Genomic DNA, 20788 nt, shown 5'->3' with positions numbered 1-20788 from the left:
AAGTTTTTTTATTTTGATAGGGCTATTAGATTAGGTGTAATTAGTTTAAATATCTGATCATTTCTTTTTTATTTTGTGTAATTTAGTGTTTTTTTTGTAATTTAGGTAATTGTATTTAATTTAGGTAATTTATTTAATTGTAGTGTAAGGTTAGGTTTTATTGTAAGGCAGGTTAGGTTTTATTTTACAGGTAAATTTGTATTTATTTTAGCTAGGTAGTTAGTAAATAGTTAATAACTATTTACTAACTAGTCTACCTAGTTAAAATAAATACAAACTTGCCTGTGAAATAAAAATAAAATCTAAGCTAGCTACAATGTGACTATTAGTTATATTGTAGCTAGCTTAGGGTTTATTTTATAGGTAAGTATTTAGTTTTAAATAGCAATTATTTAGTTATTAATAGTTTTTATTTAGATTTATTTTAATTATATTTAAGTTCGGGGGTGTTTGGATTAGGGTTAGACTTAGGTTTAGGGGTTAATAAATGTAGTATATTGGCGGCGACGTTGGGGGCGGCAGATTAGGGGTTAATACATGTAGGTAGGTGGCGGCGATGTTAGGGGTGGCAGATTAGGGGTTAATAATATACAACAGGGGGGGATCCGGAACATGGTCAAAACTACTGGTCGTAGCAGAAACCACAAGTATAAAGAGACTGTTTTCCTACACACCCGGAGTGCCGTAGCAAGAGGGAGATCAGGCCAAAAGTGTCATAGAGAAACACACGGAATAGCAGGCACTGCTAGGTTAGTGAAAAAATAAAATTCCTTTTATTAGAAACATTAAAAAAAGAGAGCACCAAGACAAGGTACAAACAGAAAAGGACTGTCCTTTTCTGTTTGTACCTTGTCTGGGTGCTCTCTTTTTTTAATGTTTCTAATAAAAGGAATTTTTTATTTTTTCACTAACCTAGCAGTGCCTGCTATTCCGTGTGTTTCTCTAGGGGTTAATAATATTTAACTAGTGTTTGTGATGCGGGAGTGCGGCGGTTTAGGAGTTAATATGTTTATTATAGTGGCAGCGATGTCCGGAGCGACAGATTAGGGGTTAATAAGTATAATGTAGTTTTAGGCGATGAAGGGGGCTGCAGATTAGGGGTTAATAAGTGTAGGGGTGTTTAGACTCGGGGTTCATGTTAGGGTGTTAGGTGTAAACCTAAATTTTGTTTCCCCATAAGAATCAATGAGGCTGCGTTATGCTTCTTTTTTGCAGGTGTTAGGCTTTTTTTTCAGCCGGCTCTCCCCATTGATGTCTATGGGTAAATCGTGAACGAGCACGTAAAACCAGCTCAACGCAGCTTTCAGCAGCGCTGGTATTGGAGTGTGGTATGGAGCACAATTTTGCTCTACGCTCACCTTTTGCCTGTTAACGCTTGGTTTTTATAAACCTGTAATACCAGCGCTGTAGGGAAGTGAGCGGTGACAATAACGTGCAAGTTATTACCGCACCCCTCATAACACAAAACTCGTAATCTATCCGTTTGTTAATTACTGACATGATACAAGCCCCACTGGCACTCTGAACAGCTGCCAGTTTTAAATTGCTGGTGCACTGAGAATCTCTAGCTATGCTTCACGTACAGAGAAAAATGTTAACACTAAAACAGTGAAAACTTTTACTAGAAGCATTATTGCCAGTACATGTATATTGTAAATTTGTTTATTTTCAAAGAGGTAATTCATCTATGTGCATTTAAATTTCGAGTGGCATGTCCCTTTAATTCTTAGAGTATTTTTAATTTAAAGTTTTGAGACAAACATAGTATTCAATTTTGTATTTATTTAAAGATTTTTCTTGATGTTGATGCTATCCATGTTTATGTAGAACAAAAATGTCATATGGATATCTTATTAAAATGATTAAATAGGAGAGGATAGTACAGCAGTATATCTATGTACATGTATGTATTGGGTACTTGTAAAGCGCGGCTAATCACCGTAAGGTTCTCAAGGCGGTGCTCATTTTATCGACCTTGGAAAGATGAAAGATTGAGTGGACCTCGCCAGGGATCAAACCTGCAACCCTTGGGTTGCTACAGAGCTCAGCCACAGTGCCTTAGCATGCTGAGCTATGTATCCGACTTTCATAGTTTAAGCTGGCATTGTTTTCTCAGCGGAGCAATGGATTTTGAATCCAATCTGTCTCCTCTGTAAATCCACCAGAGGTTTGAACTCTATTGGTTTGACTGTTTTCTTCTGTGCTTTCTTCTTGTATTCTTATAATTATAATTAAAGCATTGTTTTATGATAAACCCTCATAAAGCATAGTGGATCAGTTCCTTTAGTCCTAGCAACATTAGAAATGTGGGTTTCTGTACCTAACTATTCACCGTTTGAGCTACAGATGACTCAACATTCTAAAAACGCACCTTTTAAAGGTACTTGATATCCTATGGAATTAAAATTGTTCATCACCTCTTTTTTTCTTTTGAAGGAAAAAAAAAAAGCTTTATTTAGATCAACTGAACATACATGTCATACGGTAAAAGTACATAACAGGCATCAACAATGGTACATGACAAGGCTTCTGCAACCTTACACTTGTAATTGGTCGCATTCTCTAGTGTCCTGCATGTCTCGCTTGGTCTCAATTTTAACTAACTTAGACCTCTTTTGGCTCTTTAACACACAATATAAATGACCTTCCAATGTCCAGTTTCAGTAAAATTTTGTCTTTAAACAAGTGTTATATATCAATTGAATACAATGAAATAACATGAATTAATAGCTGTAATGCGCTGCTCTATTAAGGTCTCTCGAGCAGGCGTCATCTAGTTCTAAATAATCATCTTTATCTCTTTTTGAAGTATCACCTGGGTCGCTGCCAATTCCGGATTTTTTGGCTGGGAGGATGAGGGGGAAGGGAGGGAAAGTACTCTACTCTAGTGAGGGAGGGGGGCGTGGATATAATGTAGAGAACTATGATGCAAGGATCTCGTCTAAGAATGATTTAGGGTCTCTATTCCTGTTTCCATATCACTAACATTATTTCATGTACTTCAACAGTGTTATTTCTAGTGTAATGATACCTTTCTAATTGCAGAAGTGTCTCAATTTGTTTCACCCATTCCCTAAATGTGGGGGTCTTGCCAGATTTCCAATATCTGGGAATCAGCATTTTCACGCTACTTAACATCGATAGTAACAAATGTCATTTCGCCACATCCTTTAGTTTGGGGAGGCTTGTAAAAAGTAATATTTTCGGGTCCCCGGGACCTTGCAGATATGTGCTATTATGTCTGTCCAGAATTGATGAATGTTAGGGCAGTCCCACCAGATATGTTGTATGGTACCTTCTTCCGCACAGCCCCTCCAGCACCTTCCCGTGAATGTGGAATATATCACTTTTAATCTCACTGGCGTCAGGTACCACCTTGTTAGGGACTTAAAATTGGTCTCCTGTACTTGGGCTGAGATGGATGCTACTTTGTTATTAAGAAATATGGATTTCCAACTTTTCAGTGTTAGTCCTAGAGTAAGCTCCCTATCCCATGCCCTGGTGTATGTTGGTAAAAGATCTTCACCGGTTATCTGCAATTTCTTGTACAGAATAGATATTAAATGTGAGGGTGTCTTATTCGCCAGACACAATTTTTCAAAATCAGTCACTTGCCTGAGGAGTGATAATTTATGTCTATGGGAGTTAGTGACTTTTCTGTGCCTATCACATCCATGTTATGAAGGGGTCTGTTTCTGATATATCTCCCAGCTTTTTTAGCTTGTGATGTTTAGGTTGCCTCAGGTGGTATATTGTATTTCCCTTAATGTGTTGGCCATTGAAGTCATACCGTTTTATTAAATTAAGTTTCAGGTCAGGATTGTCTATGTAAGGTGTCATTGGCGATGCCAGCATCGAAATATGTGTAGAGGTATGAATAATCCTATCCCACGTCACAAAGTGCTCCTTTATTAGAGGATAATCCTCTATCAGGTTAGGTCTTTCTTTTTTCAGTAGCCATGCGAGGTGTCCTGAATTGTTTGTATGCAATATAGACCTATCTATCTGAATCCAGTGTTTTTTGGAGTCATTAGTGCACCATTCTACAAGCCTTTGCAAAATTATTGCCTGTCTATACAATTGCAAGTCTGGGATACCCAGTCCCCCTCTCTCCTTGGGTAAATACAATTTTTGCTTAGTTATCCTCGGTCTTATACCATTCTAAATGAATGCCTTCATTGCATTCTGTAACTTTGTTAGGTGGTCCAAAGGTAGGGGGATGGGAAGGGTCTGCAGAACATAAAGGATTCTAGGTAAAACGTTCATCTTTATAACTCCGATTCTGCCCAGCCACGAGAGGTTTTTACTTTTCCAGCAAGAAAGATCCCTAACTATTGCCCCTTCTATATACTGCCATTTTGTGTTCTGTGTGATCTAATGTGATACCCGTAATCTGTGTGCATCTGCAAATTTTGAGGGCCAGAATCTCTATGGAAATTGCAAATAAAATTGGGGAGAGAGGGCAACCCTGTCTCGTTCCGTTCGTGATTGAGAAGCTGTCCGACAGCCATCCGTTTACTTTTACTTTCGCAGTCGGTGTAGTATATCATACAAAGATCATCTCTATAAAGAGTTGGCTAAAGCCCATTTTCTACAGAGTGACCCTTAAAAAGGACCAATTCACCCTGTCGAAAGCCTTCTCGGCGTCTGTGGAGGTGAGCGTTAAGGGTATCTTATTTTCTCTTGTTAAGTGTAGTCAGTCCACGGGTCATCCATTACTTATGGGATTATATCTCTTCCCCAACAGGAAGTTGCAAGAGGATCACCCAAGCAGAGCTGCTATATAGCTCCTCCCCTCACATGTCATATCCAGTCATTCTCTTGCAACCTAACTAAAGATAGGTCGTTGTGAGAGGTCTGTGGTGTTTTAAACTTAGTTTATTTCTTCAATCAAAAGTTTGTTATTTTAAATGGCACCGGAGTGTGCTGTTTATTTCTAAGGCAGCATTAGAAGAAGAATCTGCCTGCGTTTTCTATGATCTTAGCAGACGTAACTAAGATCCACTGGCTGTTCTCGCACATTCTGAGGAGTGAGGTAACTTCAGAAAAGGGGAATAGCATGCAGGGCCCCCCTGCAAACGAGGTATGTGCAGTAAATTATTTTTCTAAGCAATGGAATTGACTGAGAAAATACTGCTGATACCAATGTAATGTAAGTTCAGCCTTAAATGCAGTGGTAGCGACTGTTATTAGGCTGATGAGTGTGTGTACACTGAAGTTTTTTTCTAGGGAATGGAATTTGACTCAGAAAATACTGTTAATACTGAAGTAATGTATGAGCCTTAACTGCAGTAAAAGCGACTGGTAGCAGGCTTATTAATAACATTTCATAACTTTTAAAATGTATGTTCAAAACGTTTACTGGCATGTTAATCGTTTTTTGTGAGGTACTTGGTGATAAAACTTATTGGGGCATGATTTTTACCACATGGCTAACTTTTGTTTCTGCATATAAACAGTTAACTGAGCTTCCCCACTGTTGTAATATGAGTGGGAGGGGCCTATTTTAGCGCTTTTTTTGCGCAGTAAAAATTCAGTCTCAATCTTCCTACTTCATCCTCCATGATCCAGGACGTCTCTAGAGAGCTCAGGGGTCTTCAAAATTCATTTTGAGGGAGGTAATCAGTCACAGCAGACCTGTGACAGTGTGTTTGACTGTGATAAAAACGTTAATTATTAAATTGTTATCCGTTTTTGGGTATTAAGGGGTTAATCATCCATTTGCTGGTGGGTGCAATCCTTTGCTAACTTAATACATTTACTGTGAAAATTTGGTTGCTATAACTGATTTGGTTCATTGTTATTTCAACTGTGACAGCTTTTTGTGCTTCTTAAAGGCACAGTAGCGTTTTTTATATTGCTTATAAATTTATTTGAAAAGTATTTTCCAAGCTTGCTAGTCTCATTGCTAGTCTGTTTAAACATGTCTGACACAGATGAATCTGTTTGTTCACTATGTATGAAGGCCAATGTGGAGCCCCATAGAAAGATGTGTACTAAATGCATTGATGTAACTTTAAATAAAAGTCAGTCTTTACATGTAAAGATATTATCACCAGACAACGAGGGGGGAAGTTATGCCGACTAACTCTCCTCACGTGTCAGTACCTTCGCCTCCCGCTCAGGAGGTGCGTGATTTTGTGGCGCCAAGTACATCAGGGAGGCCCTTACAAATCACTTTGCAAGACATGGCTACTGTAATGACAGAAGTATTATCTAAATTGCCAGAATTAAGAGGCAAGCGTGATAGCTCTGGGTTAAGGACAGAGCGCGCTGATGATGTGAGAGCCATGTCCGATACTGCGTCACAATTTGCAGAACATGAAGACGGAGAGCTTCATTCTGTGGGTGACGGATCTGATCCAGGGAGACTGGATTCAGAGATTTCTAATTTTAAATTTAAGCTTGAGAACCTCCGCGTATTGCTAGGGGAGGTATTAGCGGCTCTGAATGATTGTAACACGCTTGCAATTCCAGAAAAATTATGTAGGTTGGATAGATACTATGCGGTACCGGTGTGTACTGACGTGTTTTCTATACCTAAAAGGCTCACAGAGATTATTAGCAAGGAGTGGGATAGACCCGGTGTGCCTTTTTCCCCTCCTCCCATATTTAGGAAAATGTTTCCTATAGACGCCACCACACGAGACTTATGGCAGACGGTCCCTAAGGTGGAGGGAGCAGTTTCTACTTTAGCTAAGCGTACCACTATCCCGGTGGAGGATAGTTGTGCCTTTTCAGATCCAATGGATACAAAATTAGAAGGTTTCCTTAAGAAAATGTTTGTTCAACAAGGTTTTATCTTACATCCCCTTGCATGCATTGCGCCTGTCACTGCTGCGGCGGCATTCTGGTTTGAGTCTCTGGAAGAGGCCATTCGCACAGCTCCAATGGATGAAATTATGAACAAGCTTAAAGCACTTAAGCTAGCTAACGCATTTGTTTCTGATGCCGTCGTACATTTAACCAAACTTACGGCTAAGAACTCCGGATTCGCCATCCAAGCGCGCAGAGCGCTATGGCTTAAATCCTGGTCAGCTGACGTGACTTCTAAATCTAATTTGCTTAATATTCCTTTCAAAGGGCAGACCTTATTCGGGCCCGGCTTGAAAGAAATTATCGCTGACATTACGGGAGGTAAGGGCCATGCTCTGCCTCAGGACAGGGCCAAATCAAAGGCCAAACAGTCTAATTTTCGTGCCTTTCGTAACCTCAAGGCAGGAGCAGCATCAACTTCCTCCGCTCCAAAACAGGAAGGAGCTGTTGCTCGTTACAGACAGGGCTGGAAAACTAACCAGTCCTGGAACAAGGGCAAGCAGGCCAGAAAACCTGCTGCTGCCCCTAAGACAGCATGAAGAGAGGGCCCCCTATCCGGAAACGGATCTAGTGGGGGGCAGACTTTCTCTCTTCGCCCAGGCTTGGGCAAGAGATGTCCAGGATCCCTGGGCGTTGGAGATCATATCTCAGGGATATCTTCTGGACTTCAAAGCTTCTCCTCCACAAGGGAGATTTCATCTTTCAAGGTTATCGGCAAACCAAATAAAGAAAGAGGCGTTTCTACGCTGTGTACAAGACCTCTTACTAATGGGGGTGATCCACCCAGTTCCGCGGACGGAACACGGACAAGGATTCTATTCAAATCTGTTTGTGGTTCCCAAGAAGGGAACCTTCAGACCAATCTTGGACTTAAAAATCCTAAACAAATTCCTAAGAGTTCCATCATTCAAAATGGAAACTATTCGAACCATCCTACCCATGATCCAAGAGGGTCAGTACATGACCACAGTGGACTTAAAGGATGCCTACCTTCACATACCGATTCACAAGGATCATTATTGGTACCTAAGATTTGCCTTCCTAGACAGGCATTACCAGTTTGTAGCTCTTCCCTTCGGGTTAGCTACGGCTCCAAGAATCTTTACAAAGGTTCTGGGCTCACTTCTGGCGGCACTAAGACCGCGAGGCATAGCGGTGGCTCCGTACCTAGACGACATTCTGATACAAGCGTCAAGTTTTCAAACTGCCAAGTCTCATACAGAGATAGTTCTGGCATTTCTGAGGTCGCATGGGTGGAAGGTGAACGTGGAAAAGAGTTCTCTATTACCACTCACAAGGGTTCCCTTCCTAGGGACTCTTATAGATTCTGTAGAGATGAAAATTTACCTGACGGAGGCCAGGTTATCAAAACTTCTAAATGCTTGCCGTGCCCTTCATTCCATTCCACACCCGTCAGTAGCTCAGTGCATGGAAGTTATCGGCTTAATGGTAGCGGCAATGGACATAGTACCATTTGCGCGCCTGTATCTCAGACCGCTGCAATTGTGCATGCTAAGTCAGTGGAATGGGGATTACTCAGATTTGTCCCCTCTACTAAATCTGGATCAAGAGACCAGAGATTCTCTTTTATGGTGGCTTTCTCGGCCCCACCTGTCCAAGGGGATGACCTTTCGCAGGCCAGATAGGACGATTGTAACAACAGACGCCAGCCTTCTAGGTTGGGGCGCAGTCTGGAATTCCCTGAAGGCTCAGGGATCATGGACTCAGGAGGAGAAACTCCTCCCAATAAATATTCTGGAGTTAAGAGCAATATTCAATGCTCTTCTAGCTTGGCCTCAGTTAGCAACTCTGAGGTTCATCAGATTTCAGTCGGACAACATCACGACTGTGGCTTACATCAATCATCAAGGGGGAACCAGGAGTTCCCTAGCGATGTTGGAAGTCTCAAAGATAATTCGCTGGGCAGAGTCTCACTCTTGCCACCTGTCAGCGATCTACATCCCAGGCGTGGAGAACTGGGAGGCGGATTTCCTAAGTCGCCAGACTTTTCATCCGGTGGAGTGGGAACTTCATCCGGAGGTCTTCGCTCAACTGATTCATCGTTGGGGCAAACCAGATCTGGATCTCATGGCGTCTCGCCAGAATGCCAAGCTTCCTTGTTACGGATCCAGGTCCAGGGACCCGGGAGCGGTGCTGATAGATGCTCTGACAGCCCCTTGGGTCTTCAACATGGCTTATGTGTTTCCACCATTTCCGATGCTTCCTCGACTGATTGCCAAGATCAAACAGGAGAGAGCATCAGTGATTCTGATAGCGCCTGCGTGGCCACGCAGGACCTGGTATGCAGACCTAGTGGACATGTCGTCCTGTCCACCATGGTCTCTGCCTCTGAGGCAGGACCTTCTAATTCAGGGTCCTTTCAACCATCCAAATCTAATTTCTCTGAGGCTGACTGCATGGAGATTGAACGCTTGATTCTATCAAAGCGTGGCTTCTCGGAGTCGGTTATTGATACCTTAATACAGGCTAGGAAACCTGTTACCAGAAGAATTTACCATAATATATGGCGTAAATATTTATATTGGTGCGAATCCAAGAGTTACTCATGGAGTAAGGTTAGGATTCCTAGGATATTGTCTTTTCTACAAGAGGGTTTAGAAAAGGGCTTATCCGCTAGTTTGTTAAAGGGACAGATTTCTGCTCTGTCTATTCTTCTACACAAGCGTCTGGCAGAAGTTCCAGACGTTCAGGCTTTTTGTCAGGCTCTGGCTAGGATTAAGCCTGTGTTTAAGACTGTTGCTCCGCCGTGGAGCTTAAACTTAGTTCTTAACGTTCTGCAAGGCGTTCCATTCGAACCCCTTCATTCCATTGATATCAAGCTGTTATCTTGGAAAGTTCTGTTTTTTGATGGCTATTTCCTCGGCTCGAAGAGTCTCTGAGTTATCTGCCTTACATTGTGATTCTCCTTATCTGATTTTTCATTCAGACAAGGTAGTTCTGCGTACTAAACCTGGGTTCTTACCTAAGGTAGTTTCTAACAGGAATATCAATCAAGAGATTGTTGTTCCATCATTGTGTCCTAACCCTTCTTCAAAGAAGGAACGACTTTTGCATAATCTGGACGTAGTCCGTGCCCTGAAGTTCTATTTGCAGGCAACTAAAGATTTTCGTCAAACTTCTTCCCTGTTTGTCGTTTACTCTGGACAGAGGAGAGGTCAAAAGGCTTCGGCTACCTCTCTCTCCTTTTGGCTTCGTAGCATAATATGTTTAGCCTATGAGACTGCTGGACAGCAGCCTTCTGAAAGGATTACAGCTCATTCTACTAGAGCTGTGGCTTCCACCTGGGCCTTTAAAAATGAGGCCTCTGTTGAACAGATTTGCAAGGCTGCAACTTGGTCTTCACTTCACACTTTTTCAAAATTTTACAAATTTGACACTTTTGCTTCTTCGGAGGCTATTTTTGGGAGAAAGGCACTTCAGGCAGTGGTTCCCTCCGTTTTAAAGTCCCTGCCTTGTCCCTCCCTTCATCCGTGTACTTTAGCTTTGGTATTGGTATCCCATAAGTAATGGATGACCCGTGGACTGACTACACTTAACAAGAGAAAACATAATTTATGCTTACCTGATAAATTTATTTCTCTTGTAGTGTAGTCAGTCCACGGCCCGCCCTGTCTTTTAAGGCAGATCTAAATTTTAATTAAACTCCAGTCACCACTGCACCCTATGGTTTCTCCTTTCTCGTCTTGTTTCGGTCGAATGAATGGATATGACATGTGAGGGGAGGAGCTATATAGCAGCTCTGCTTGGGTGATCCTCTTGCAACTTCCTGTTGGGGAAGAGATATAATCCCATAAGTAATGGATGACCCGTGGACTGACTACACTACAAGAGAAATACATTTATCAGGTAAGCATAAATTATGTTTTTGTGTGCGTGGGAAACAAGCTGTAACACCTCTAGGGTGTTATCCCTCACCTCTCGGACCGGGACAAATCCCACTTGGTCTGGGTTGATTCATTTTGGGAGGATTTTGTTTATGCGTGTGGCTAAAATTTTTGCATATATTTTTATGTCGGAATTGAGTAAGGAGATTGGGCAGAGATTCTCCTGTCTATTGGGTGGCTTGTCGGGTTTTGGCAGTACAGTTATGTGTGCTTTGATTAGGTTTCTATTAAAACCACCTTCCTTTAGTAGTGTGTTGTACATGTCGGCTAAATGGGGGGGTTAGTAATGTTGCAAATTGTTTGTAATAAGATATACCAAACCCGTCCTGTCCTGGGCTCTTTACTGCCGGCATATTTTTGATTGCTTTTTGAATTTCTGCGTGTGTTATAGGTGACTCTAATTGTTTTGCTTTGTCTGGGTTTTTATATCTCTTAGATATTCTTCCATTTCTGTCAGGTTGGTCCCTTCGTTTGAGTCAGGGCTTAGTGCTGTGTTAACTGCTTTTAGGTTATATAACGAAGAGTAGTATAATCTCAACGTCTCAGCTATTTTCTGGCTGTCTTTATGTTGCGTCTCATGTTTATCATATTTATGTGCAATATGTGATTAAAATTGTTTCCTTTTGAGAGCTTTGGCCAGGAGTGCGCCAGGTTTATTACCGAATTCGAAATATTGTCGCAGGTGTAGTGACCTCAGCTGTGTCTCCTTCAATTGGAGATTGTGGAGTTCCTTTCTGACTTGTGTGAGTGAATTTAGGATAGTAACCGACGCTGTGTTCTTTTTATGTTCGGATTCCCAATATGCTATTTTTGCCTTTAGCGAATCGTAATATTGTCTACTCTGTTTGCGCTGCTGACCTTTGATTTTTATCATGACCCCTCTTATGACTGCTTTGTGGGCCTCCCATAACAATGGTGTTTGGGTCTGACCTGTGTTGTTAAGTCTGAAATATTCTTTTAATTCTCTGCCTATTTCCAATTTGTGCAGGGGGTTTGTAGGAGACACTCGTCCAGTCACCAAATGTAGGGGAGTAGTGGCTTTTCTGGCCATATGAAGTCACATAGCACTGGTGAGTGATCTGAGCTGTATAGTCACAGCCCGGCCCGACCTCTCCATAACATTAAGTGCAGCTCGCTCCTGCTCTGTCTGTTTCGATGCAGGAGACGTTATCTGGCCTCCCCTCCGTTTGTTTCCCCTACGTGTGCTGCAGCAAGGTACTGCCTCAGTTCAATAGGCGATCCCGCGAGCTGGGCCGTCTTCCGTTCCGGGTCTGTTAGCGATGTGACGGAAGCTCTGGGTCCGTTTCATTTTGTGACATCTCACTTGCAGCACTTGTTAGCGCCCTTGTGTAGACTTATATACCCGTTCCCTGCTAATGTTCCATCGGGCTGGGAGATCAGGGCCTAGGAGCTATTCCATGCGTCGGTCATCTTGCTGCGTGGCCAAGCTCCGCCCCATCACTTCTTTCTTTTATATAGCATTTCTCAGAGCCAAGGTAGTTAGTAAGTTGCCATAGTTTTGAATGTAACTAAATATTGATATTCTTCCTCTCTATTCCCAGTTCTAAATTCATCAGGAAATATTTAGTCTAAGCTTGTTATAAATCAGTTTAACACAGCCCCTCTAAGGTGGTGTTCATACGAGTTTGCACACAATTGCTACAAATATGTATTTTTATTCTTCTTGTACTGTATATAGACCATTGAGAAGACAGGAACTTGCATGACAAAGCTATCAAATACCTACATTCTTTCAAACATAAATGGCTGTAGTCTGTATTTTTAAGAAATTATGTATACATTTTTTTGGAAAATTTAGTTGTGCTTTTCTTTTTGATTATTTCCTAATCACTTATTCTGTTAATTCCTTTTCCAGATTTATGAACTGACATTACATTACACCCAACATCGGGATCATAACGTAGTGACTGGTGCTCTAGAGTTACTGCAGCAGATTTTCAGGACTCCCCCTCTTGAGCTGCTTCATGCACTGACCACAAATGGGGGAATAGAGCAGGTCAGCATTTCTAGAGATGAGTCATGTACCAGGAGTCGCAGTGGAAGCATTGTGGAATTAATAGGCAAGTATTATTTAAATTTGTTTTCAATTGACTGTCATTTGGGATTCTGCATTCAATAGTACTGTTATATTTTCTTGTGATTAATTGTATTTCTTCTGTTAAGTGTGATCAGTCCACGGGTCATCATTACTTCTGGGATATTACTCCTCCCCAACAGGAAGTGCAAGAGGATTCACCCAGCAGAGCTGCATATAGCTCCTCCCCTCTACGTCACTCCCAGTCATTCTCTTGCACCCAACGACTAGATAGGATGTGTGAGAGGACTATGGTGATTATACTTAGTTTTATATCTTCAATCAAAAGTTTGTTATTTTAAAATAGCACCGGAGTGTGTTATTACCTCTCTGGCAGAGTTTGAAGAAGAATCTACCAGAGTTTTGCTATGATTTTAGCCGGAGTAGTTAAGATCATATTGCTGTTCTCGGCCATCTGAGGAGTGAGGTAAACTTCAGATCAGGGGACAGCGGGCAGATGAATTTGCATAGAGGTATGTAGCAGTTTTTATTTTCTGACAATGGAATTGATGAGAAAATCCTGCCATACCGATATAATGTCATGTATGTATACTTTACACTTCAGTATTCTGGGGAATGGTACTTCACTAGAATTACACTGTAAGAAATACATAAAGCTGTTTAATAACTAGAGATTATGTTTAACGTTTTTGCTGGAATGTAAAATCGTTTTCATTTGCTGAGGTACTGTGTGAATAAATGTTTGGGCACTATTTTTCCACTTGGCAGTTGCTTAATCTGTTTTTCTGACAGTTTCTGTTCTCCCTCACTGCTGTGTGTGAGGGGGAGGGGCCGTTTTTTGGCGCTTTTTCTATGCATCAAATATTTCAGTCAGCAACTCATTGTATTCCCTGCATGATCCGGTTCATCTCTACAGAGCTCAGGGGTCTTCAAAACTTATTTTGAGGGAGGTAATTTCTCTCAGCAGAGCTGTGAGAATTATAGTTTGACTGAGATAAAAAACGTTTATTCTGTAATTTGTTTCCTGCTTTCAGAATTTGTTATCTTTGCTAATGGGATTAAACCTTTGCTAAAGTTGTGTTGTTTACAAGGATTGAGGCTATAACTGTTTCAATTTATTAATTTTCAACTGTCATAGATCTTCTGTGCTTCTTAAAGGCACAGTACGTTTTAATATTATTCTAATTGAATTGTATTTCCTAGTTGCAAGTTTATTTGCTAGTGTGTTAAACATGTCTGATTCAGAGGATGATACCTGTGTCATTTGTTGCAATGCCAAAGTGGAGCCCAATAGAAATTTATGTACTAACTGTATTGATGCTACTTTAAATAAAAGTCAATCTGTACAAATTGAACAAATTTCACCAAACAACGAGGGGAGAGTTATGCCGACTAACTCGCCTCACGTGTCAGTACCTACATCTCCCGCTCAGAGGGAGGTGCGTGATATTGTAGCGCCGAGTACATCTGGGCGGCCATTACAAATCACATTACAGGATATGGCTACTGTTATGACTGAGGTTTTGGCTAAATTACCAGAACTAAGAGGTAAGCGTGATCACTCTGGGGTGAGAACAGAGTGCGCTGATAATATTAGGGCCATGTCAGACACTGCGTCACAGGTGGCAGAACATGAGGACGGAGAACTTCATTCTGTGGGTGACTGTTCTGATCCAAACAGACTGGATTCAGATATTTCAAATTTTAAATTTAAACTGGAAAACCTCCGTGTATTACTAGGGGAGGTGTTAGCGGCTCTGAATGATTGTAACACAGTTGCAATACCAGAGAAAATGTGTAGGTTGGATAAATATTTTGCGGTACCGACGAGTACTGAGGTTTTTCCTATACCTAAGAGACTTACTGAAATTGTTACTAAGGAGTGGGATAGACCCGGTGTGCCGTTCTCACCCCCTCCGATATTTAGAAAAATGTTTCCAATAGACGCCACCACAAGGGACTTATGGCAAACGGTCCCTAAGGTGGAGGGAGCAGTTTCTACCTTAGCTAAGCGTACCACTATCCCGGTGGAGGATAGCTGTGCTTTTTCAGATCCAATGGATAAAAAGTTAGAGGGTTACCTTAAGAAAATGTTTGTTCAACAAGGTTTTATATTGCAACCCCTTGCATGCATTGCGCCGATCACGGCTGCAGCGGCATTCTGGATTGAGTCTCTGGAAGAGAACATTGGTTCAGCTACTCTGGACGACATTACGGACAGGCTTAGAGTCCTTAAACTAGCTAATTCATTCATTTCGGAGGCCGTAGTACATCTTACTAAACTTACGGCGAAGTATTCAGGATTCGCCATTCAGGCACGCAGGGCGCTGTGGCTAAAATCCTGGTCAGCTGATGTTACTTCTAAGTCTAAATTGCTTAATATACCTTTCAAAGGGCAGACCTTATTCGGGCCCGGGTTGAAAGAGATTATCGCTGACATTACTGGAGGTAAAGGCCATGCCCTGCCTCAGGACAAAGCCAAAGCCAAGACTAGACAGTCTAATTTTCGTTCCTTTCGTAATTTCAAAGCAGGAGCAGCATCAACTTCCTCTGCACCAAAACAGGAAGGAGCTGTTGCTCGCTACAGACAAGGCTGGAAACCTAACCAGTCCTGGAACAAGGGCAAGCAGACTAGGAAACCTGCTGCTGCCCCTAAAACAGCATGAATTGAGGGCCCCCGATCCGGGATCGGATCTAGTGGGGGGCAGACTTTCTCTCTTCGCCCAGGCTTGGGCAAGAGATGTTCAGGATCCCTGGGCGCTAGAGATAATATCTCAGGGATACCTTCTGGACTTCAAATACTCTCCTCCAAGAGAGAGATTTCATCTGTCAAGATTGTCAACAATCCAGACAAAGAAAGAGGCGTTTCTACGCTGCGTACAAGAGCTCTTGTTAATGGGAGTAATCCATCCAGTTCCACGATCGGAACAGGGACAGGGGTTTTACTCAAATCTGTTTGTGGTTCCCAAAAAAGAGGGAACTTTCAGACCAATCCTGGACTTAAAGATCCTAAACAAATTCCTAAAAGTTCCATCGTTCAAGATGGAGACTATTCGGACAATTTTACCTATGATCCAAGAGGGTCAATACATGACCACTGTAGATTTAAAAGATGCTTACCTTCACATACCGATTCACAAAGATCATTATCGGTACCTAAGGTTTGCCTTCCTAGACAGGCATTACCAGTTTGTGGCTCTTCCATTCGGATTGGCTACAGCTCCAAGAATCTTCACAAAGGTTCTGGGTGCTCTTCTGGCGGTACTAAGACCGCGGGGAATCTCGGTAGCTCCATACCTAGACGACATTCTGATACAAGCTTCAAGCTTTCAAACTGCCAAGTCTCATACAGAGTTAGTGCTGGCATTTCTAAGGTCACATGGATGGAAGGTGAACGAAAAGAAAAGTTCACTCGTTCCACTCACAAGAGTTCCCTTCCTGGGGACTCTTATAGATTCTGTAGAAATGAAGATTTACCTGACAGAGGACAGGCTAACAAGACTTCAAAGTGCTTGCCGCACCCTTCATTCCATTCAACACAGACCACTGCAACTGTGCATGCTAAGTCAGTGGAATGGGGATTACTCAGACTTATCCCCTTCTCTGAATCTGGATCAAGAGACCAGAAATTCTCTTCTATGGTGGCTTTCTCGGCCACATCTGTCCAGGGGGATGCCATTCAGCAGACCAGACTGGACAATTGTAACAACAGACGCCAGCCTTCTAGGTTGGGGTGCCGTCTGGAATTCTCTGAAGGCTCAGGGACAATGGAGTCAGGAGGAGAGTCTCCTGCCAATAAACATTCTGGAATTGAGAGCAGTTCTCAATGCCCTCCTGGCTTGGCCCCAGTTGACAACTCGGGGGTTCAACATCACGACTGTAGCTTACATCAACCATCAGGGAGGGACAAGAAGCTCCCTAGCTATGATGGAAGTATCAAAGATAATTTGCTGGGCAGAGTCTCACTCTTGCCACCTGTCAGCAATCCACATCCCGGGAGTGGAGAACTGGGAGGCGGATTTCTTAAGTCGTCAGACTTTTCATCCGGGGGAGTGGGAACTTCATCCGGAGGTCTTTGCCCAAATACTTCGACGTTGGGGCAAACCAGAGATAGATCTCATGGCGTCTCGACAGAACGCCAAGCTTCCTCGTTACGGGTCCAGATCCAGGGATCCAGGAGCAGTCCTGATAGATGCTCTGACAGCACCTTGGGACTTCAGGATGGCTTACGTGTTTCCACCCTTCCCGTTGCTTCCTCGATTGATTGCCAGAATCAAACAAGAGAGAGCATCAGTGATTCTAATAGCACCTGCGTGGCCACGCAGGACTTGGTATGCAGACCTGGTGGACATGTCATCCTGTCCACCTTGGTCTCTACCTCTGAAACAGGACCTTCTGATACAGGGTCCCTTCAAACATCAAAATCTAACTTCTCTGAAGCTGACTGCTTGGAAATTGAACGCTTGATTTTATCAAGACGTGGATTTTCTGAGTCAGTTATTGATACCTTAATACAGGCTAGGAAACCTGTTACCAGAAAGATTTACCATAAGATATGGCGTAAATACCTATATTGGTGTGAATCCAAAGGTTACTCTTGGAGTAAGGTTAGGATTCCTAGGATATTGTCTTTTCTACAAGAAGGTTTAGAAAAGGGTTTATCTGCTAGTTCATTAAAGGGACAGATCTCAGCTCTGTCCATTCTGTTACACAAACGTCTGTCAGAAGTTCCTGACGTCCAGGCTTTTTGTCAGGCTTTGGCCAGAATTAAGCCTGTGTTTAAAACTGTTGCTCCACCATGGAGTTTAAACCTTGTTCTTAATGTTTTACAGGGCGTTCCGTTTTAACCCCTTCATTCCATTGATATAAAGTTGTTATCTTGGAAAGTTCTATTTTTAATGGCTATTTCCTCGGCTCGAAGAGTCTCTGAATTATCAGCCTTACATTGTGATTCTCCTTATTTGATTTTTCATTCGGATAAGGTAGTCCTGCGTACTAAACCTGGGTTCTTACCTAAGGTAGTTACTAACAGGAATATCAATCAAGAGATTGTTGTTCCTTCTTTATGCCCAAATCCTTCTTCAAAGAAGGAACGTCTACTGCACAACCTGGATGTAGTCCGTGCTCTAAAATTTTACTTACAGGCAACTAAGGAATTTCGACAAACGTCTTCTCTGTTTGTCATTTACTCTGGGCAGAGGAGAGGTCAAAAAGCTTCCGCTACCTCTCTTTCTTTTTGGCTTCGTAGCATAATTCGTTTAGCTTATGAGACTGCTGGACAGCAGCCTCCTGAAAGAATTACAGCTCATTCTACTAGAGCTGTGGCTTCCACTTGGGCCTTCAAGAATGAGGCCTCTGTTGAACAGATTTGCAAGGCTGCAACTTGGTCTTCGCTTCATACTTTTTCCAAATTTTACAAATTTGACACTTTTGCTTCATCGGAGGCTATTTTTGGGAGAAAGGTTCTTCAGGCAGTGGTTCCTTCTGTATAAAGAGCGTGCCTATCCCTCCCGTCATCCGTGTACTTTTGCTTTGGTATTGGTATCCCAGAAGTAATGATGACCCGTGGACTGATCACACTTAACAGAAGAAAACATAATTTATGCTTACCTGATAAATTCCTTTCTTCTGTAGTGTGATCAGTCCACGGCCCGCCCTGTTTTTAAGGCAGGTAAATATTTTTTAATTTATACTCCAGTCACCACTTCACCCTTGGCTTTTCCTTTCTCGTTGGTCCTTGGTCGAATGACTGGGAGTGACGTAGAGGGGAGGAGCTATATGCAGCTCTGCTGGGTGAATCCTCTTGCACTTCCTGTTGGGGAGGAGTAATATCCCAGAAGTAATGATGACCCGTGGACTGATCACACTACAGAAGAAAGGAATTTATCAGGTAAGCATAAATTATGTTTTCTTAGTTAGGTACATAACCGTATATTTAATATGTTTGTAAGTGAATATGTCAACAAATGCTGATCTGTTGTTCTTGTTCTAGTAATTTGTACTGATGGGCTATTTATTTATTACATTTAGAAATGTTTCTTGTAGCTTTCATACTGACACTTTTGGTAAAGGGACTGTAGAGCATCCCATCACATTTCTGAAGACAATTTCTTTTTATTTTTATACCCGAGGGTTCTAAGTTTGTCAAAATTGCATTTGTAAATCATTTTATAGACTACCTAGCTTAATTCAGCCATTTCATTTTGACAGCTTATTTTGTTTAGTTTATCAGTATCCTTTTGTGCATGATTTTGTCACTTGGCCAGTGGCACTAAAAACGTGGTGTGAATGAGCTTTATTAAAGGGCCACTAAAGTAAAAAATTAAGTTTCATGATTTAGATAAAGCGTGCAATTAAAAAAAAAAAACAGAAAACAAAGGTTTCATTATCTAAATGTGCTCTTAGTAAGCATTTTGCAACAGTATTCAGTATATACATATATGCATTTTGTGATTGGCTGATGGTTTTCACATGGTAGGATGCAATTTGTTTTGAAAGAGTGTAAAATGTGTTTTCAATTTATCCAAACCAGACTGCCTATCCAGTGTCTTGATCTTTGGGCAAATTGTGTTAGAGTAGAGGTTCTTTGACTCTTTTTACACATGTGGCATTAAAGTACAATCCATTTAATCCCACATGGGATGGCTGATGGGTTCTCACCATTATGAAATTAATGTTTTCTTTCATACGATGGTGAGAGTACACGACCCATCACATGTGGGATTACATGGACTAGACCCATCACATCCTACATATGATGGGTCTTGGACTCTCCACCATGAAAAAATAATTTATCGGGTAAGTTATAATTTTTTTTTTCCAAACATCTGAGTCCTAGTGCTTACAATTTACCATTCTCATCCGAAAAATGGCTTTGGAATTTAGGTAAATCAAAATAAAGGATTATTTTACATATTCCTCTTAAAGGATTCCCGTATATAGAGTTAACGGGTAAAATTTTAGTAGTCAATTATGACTGAACGTCTTATTACGTTGTCCCCACCTGGCTAATTTATAATGCCACTCGGCTTGCAAAATTTTCTGTGGAGAACACTATGTAAAAAAATAAATAAAAACAAAATTTATATCTTTATATCACCAATCGTCAGCGCTAGTTAAGTTGCTTGGCTTTGTTTCCAGAGGTATGACTTTTTAGCTGCAAATCTTCACTGTAGACCACTTCTAAACTTATTTCTCCGGACATATTTATTTATTTATTTATAAAATATTTTACCAGGAAGGATACATTGAGATTTCTCTCGTTTTCAAGTATGTCCTGGGATCACAAAACATTGCATTGTTACAATAGGGTACAATAAAATACAAAAACAATAATAATAATACACATTATATGCAAACATTTAACATAGAGCAGGTATGAAATATTTAATCAACCATGACAGGAGCATTCTGTTTTGAGATATGTATAGAGGGATCTCTTAAAGGATTTTAGGCTTGGGGAAGTTTTTAAGTGTGAGGGAGGTCATTCCATAATTGTGGCGCTCTGTAGGAAAAGGAGGATCGAGCTGGTTTCTTTTTGTATTGAGGCAAGCTAAATAATGTGCTGTTATTGGATCGGAGGTTATAGGAGGTGGGAATAGCAGGGGAGAGCATTCTGCTCAGGTAGGGTGGGAGCTTCCCAGAAAGGCTCTTAAAGACAAGGCAAGAAAGATGGAGGGTGCGTCTGGATTCCAGCGACAGCCAGTTTAATTCTTTTAGCATGTCACAATGGTGGGTCCTGTAGTTACATTGTAGCACAAAGCGGCAGAACGAGTTATATAACGTATTTAGTTTATTAAGGTGAGTTTGCGGAGCAGGTGCATATACTATGTCCCCATAATCCAATATAGGCATCAGCATTTGCTGTACAATCTTTTCCTTTACTGTAGGGCTGAGGCAGGATTTGTTTCTGTACAGGGCACCTAGTTTTGGATAAAGTTTAGAGGCAAGTTTTTCTATGTGGAGTCCAAAAGATAGATTGGGGTCTAACAACATACCTAAGTATTTAAAA

General features: G+C 41.6%; 1 protein-coding gene across 1 annotated transcript in view; it reads left to right on the top strand.

Moving 5' to 3' along the window:
- HTT (huntingtin) overlaps window positions 1–20788 on the top strand; it is a gene marked incomplete in the record, with an annotated part of 1068170 nt that overhangs the window by 152473 nt on the left and 894909 nt on the right. The window contains 1 exon segment of the mRNA XM_053704193.1: window positions 12598–12802. Coding sequence (XP_053560168.1) covers window positions 12598–12802 — 205 coding nt within the window.

The sequence above is a fragment of the Bombina bombina genome, chromosome 2, assembly GCF_027579735.1.
Source record: "Bombina bombina isolate aBomBom1 chromosome 2, aBomBom1.pri, whole genome shotgun sequence".
Lineage (NCBI taxonomy): Eukaryota > Metazoa > Chordata > Amphibia > Anura > Bombinatoridae > Bombina > Bombina bombina.
Note: the sequence above shows the minus strand (reverse complement) of the source record. Positions and strands in the feature narration are given on the sequence as shown.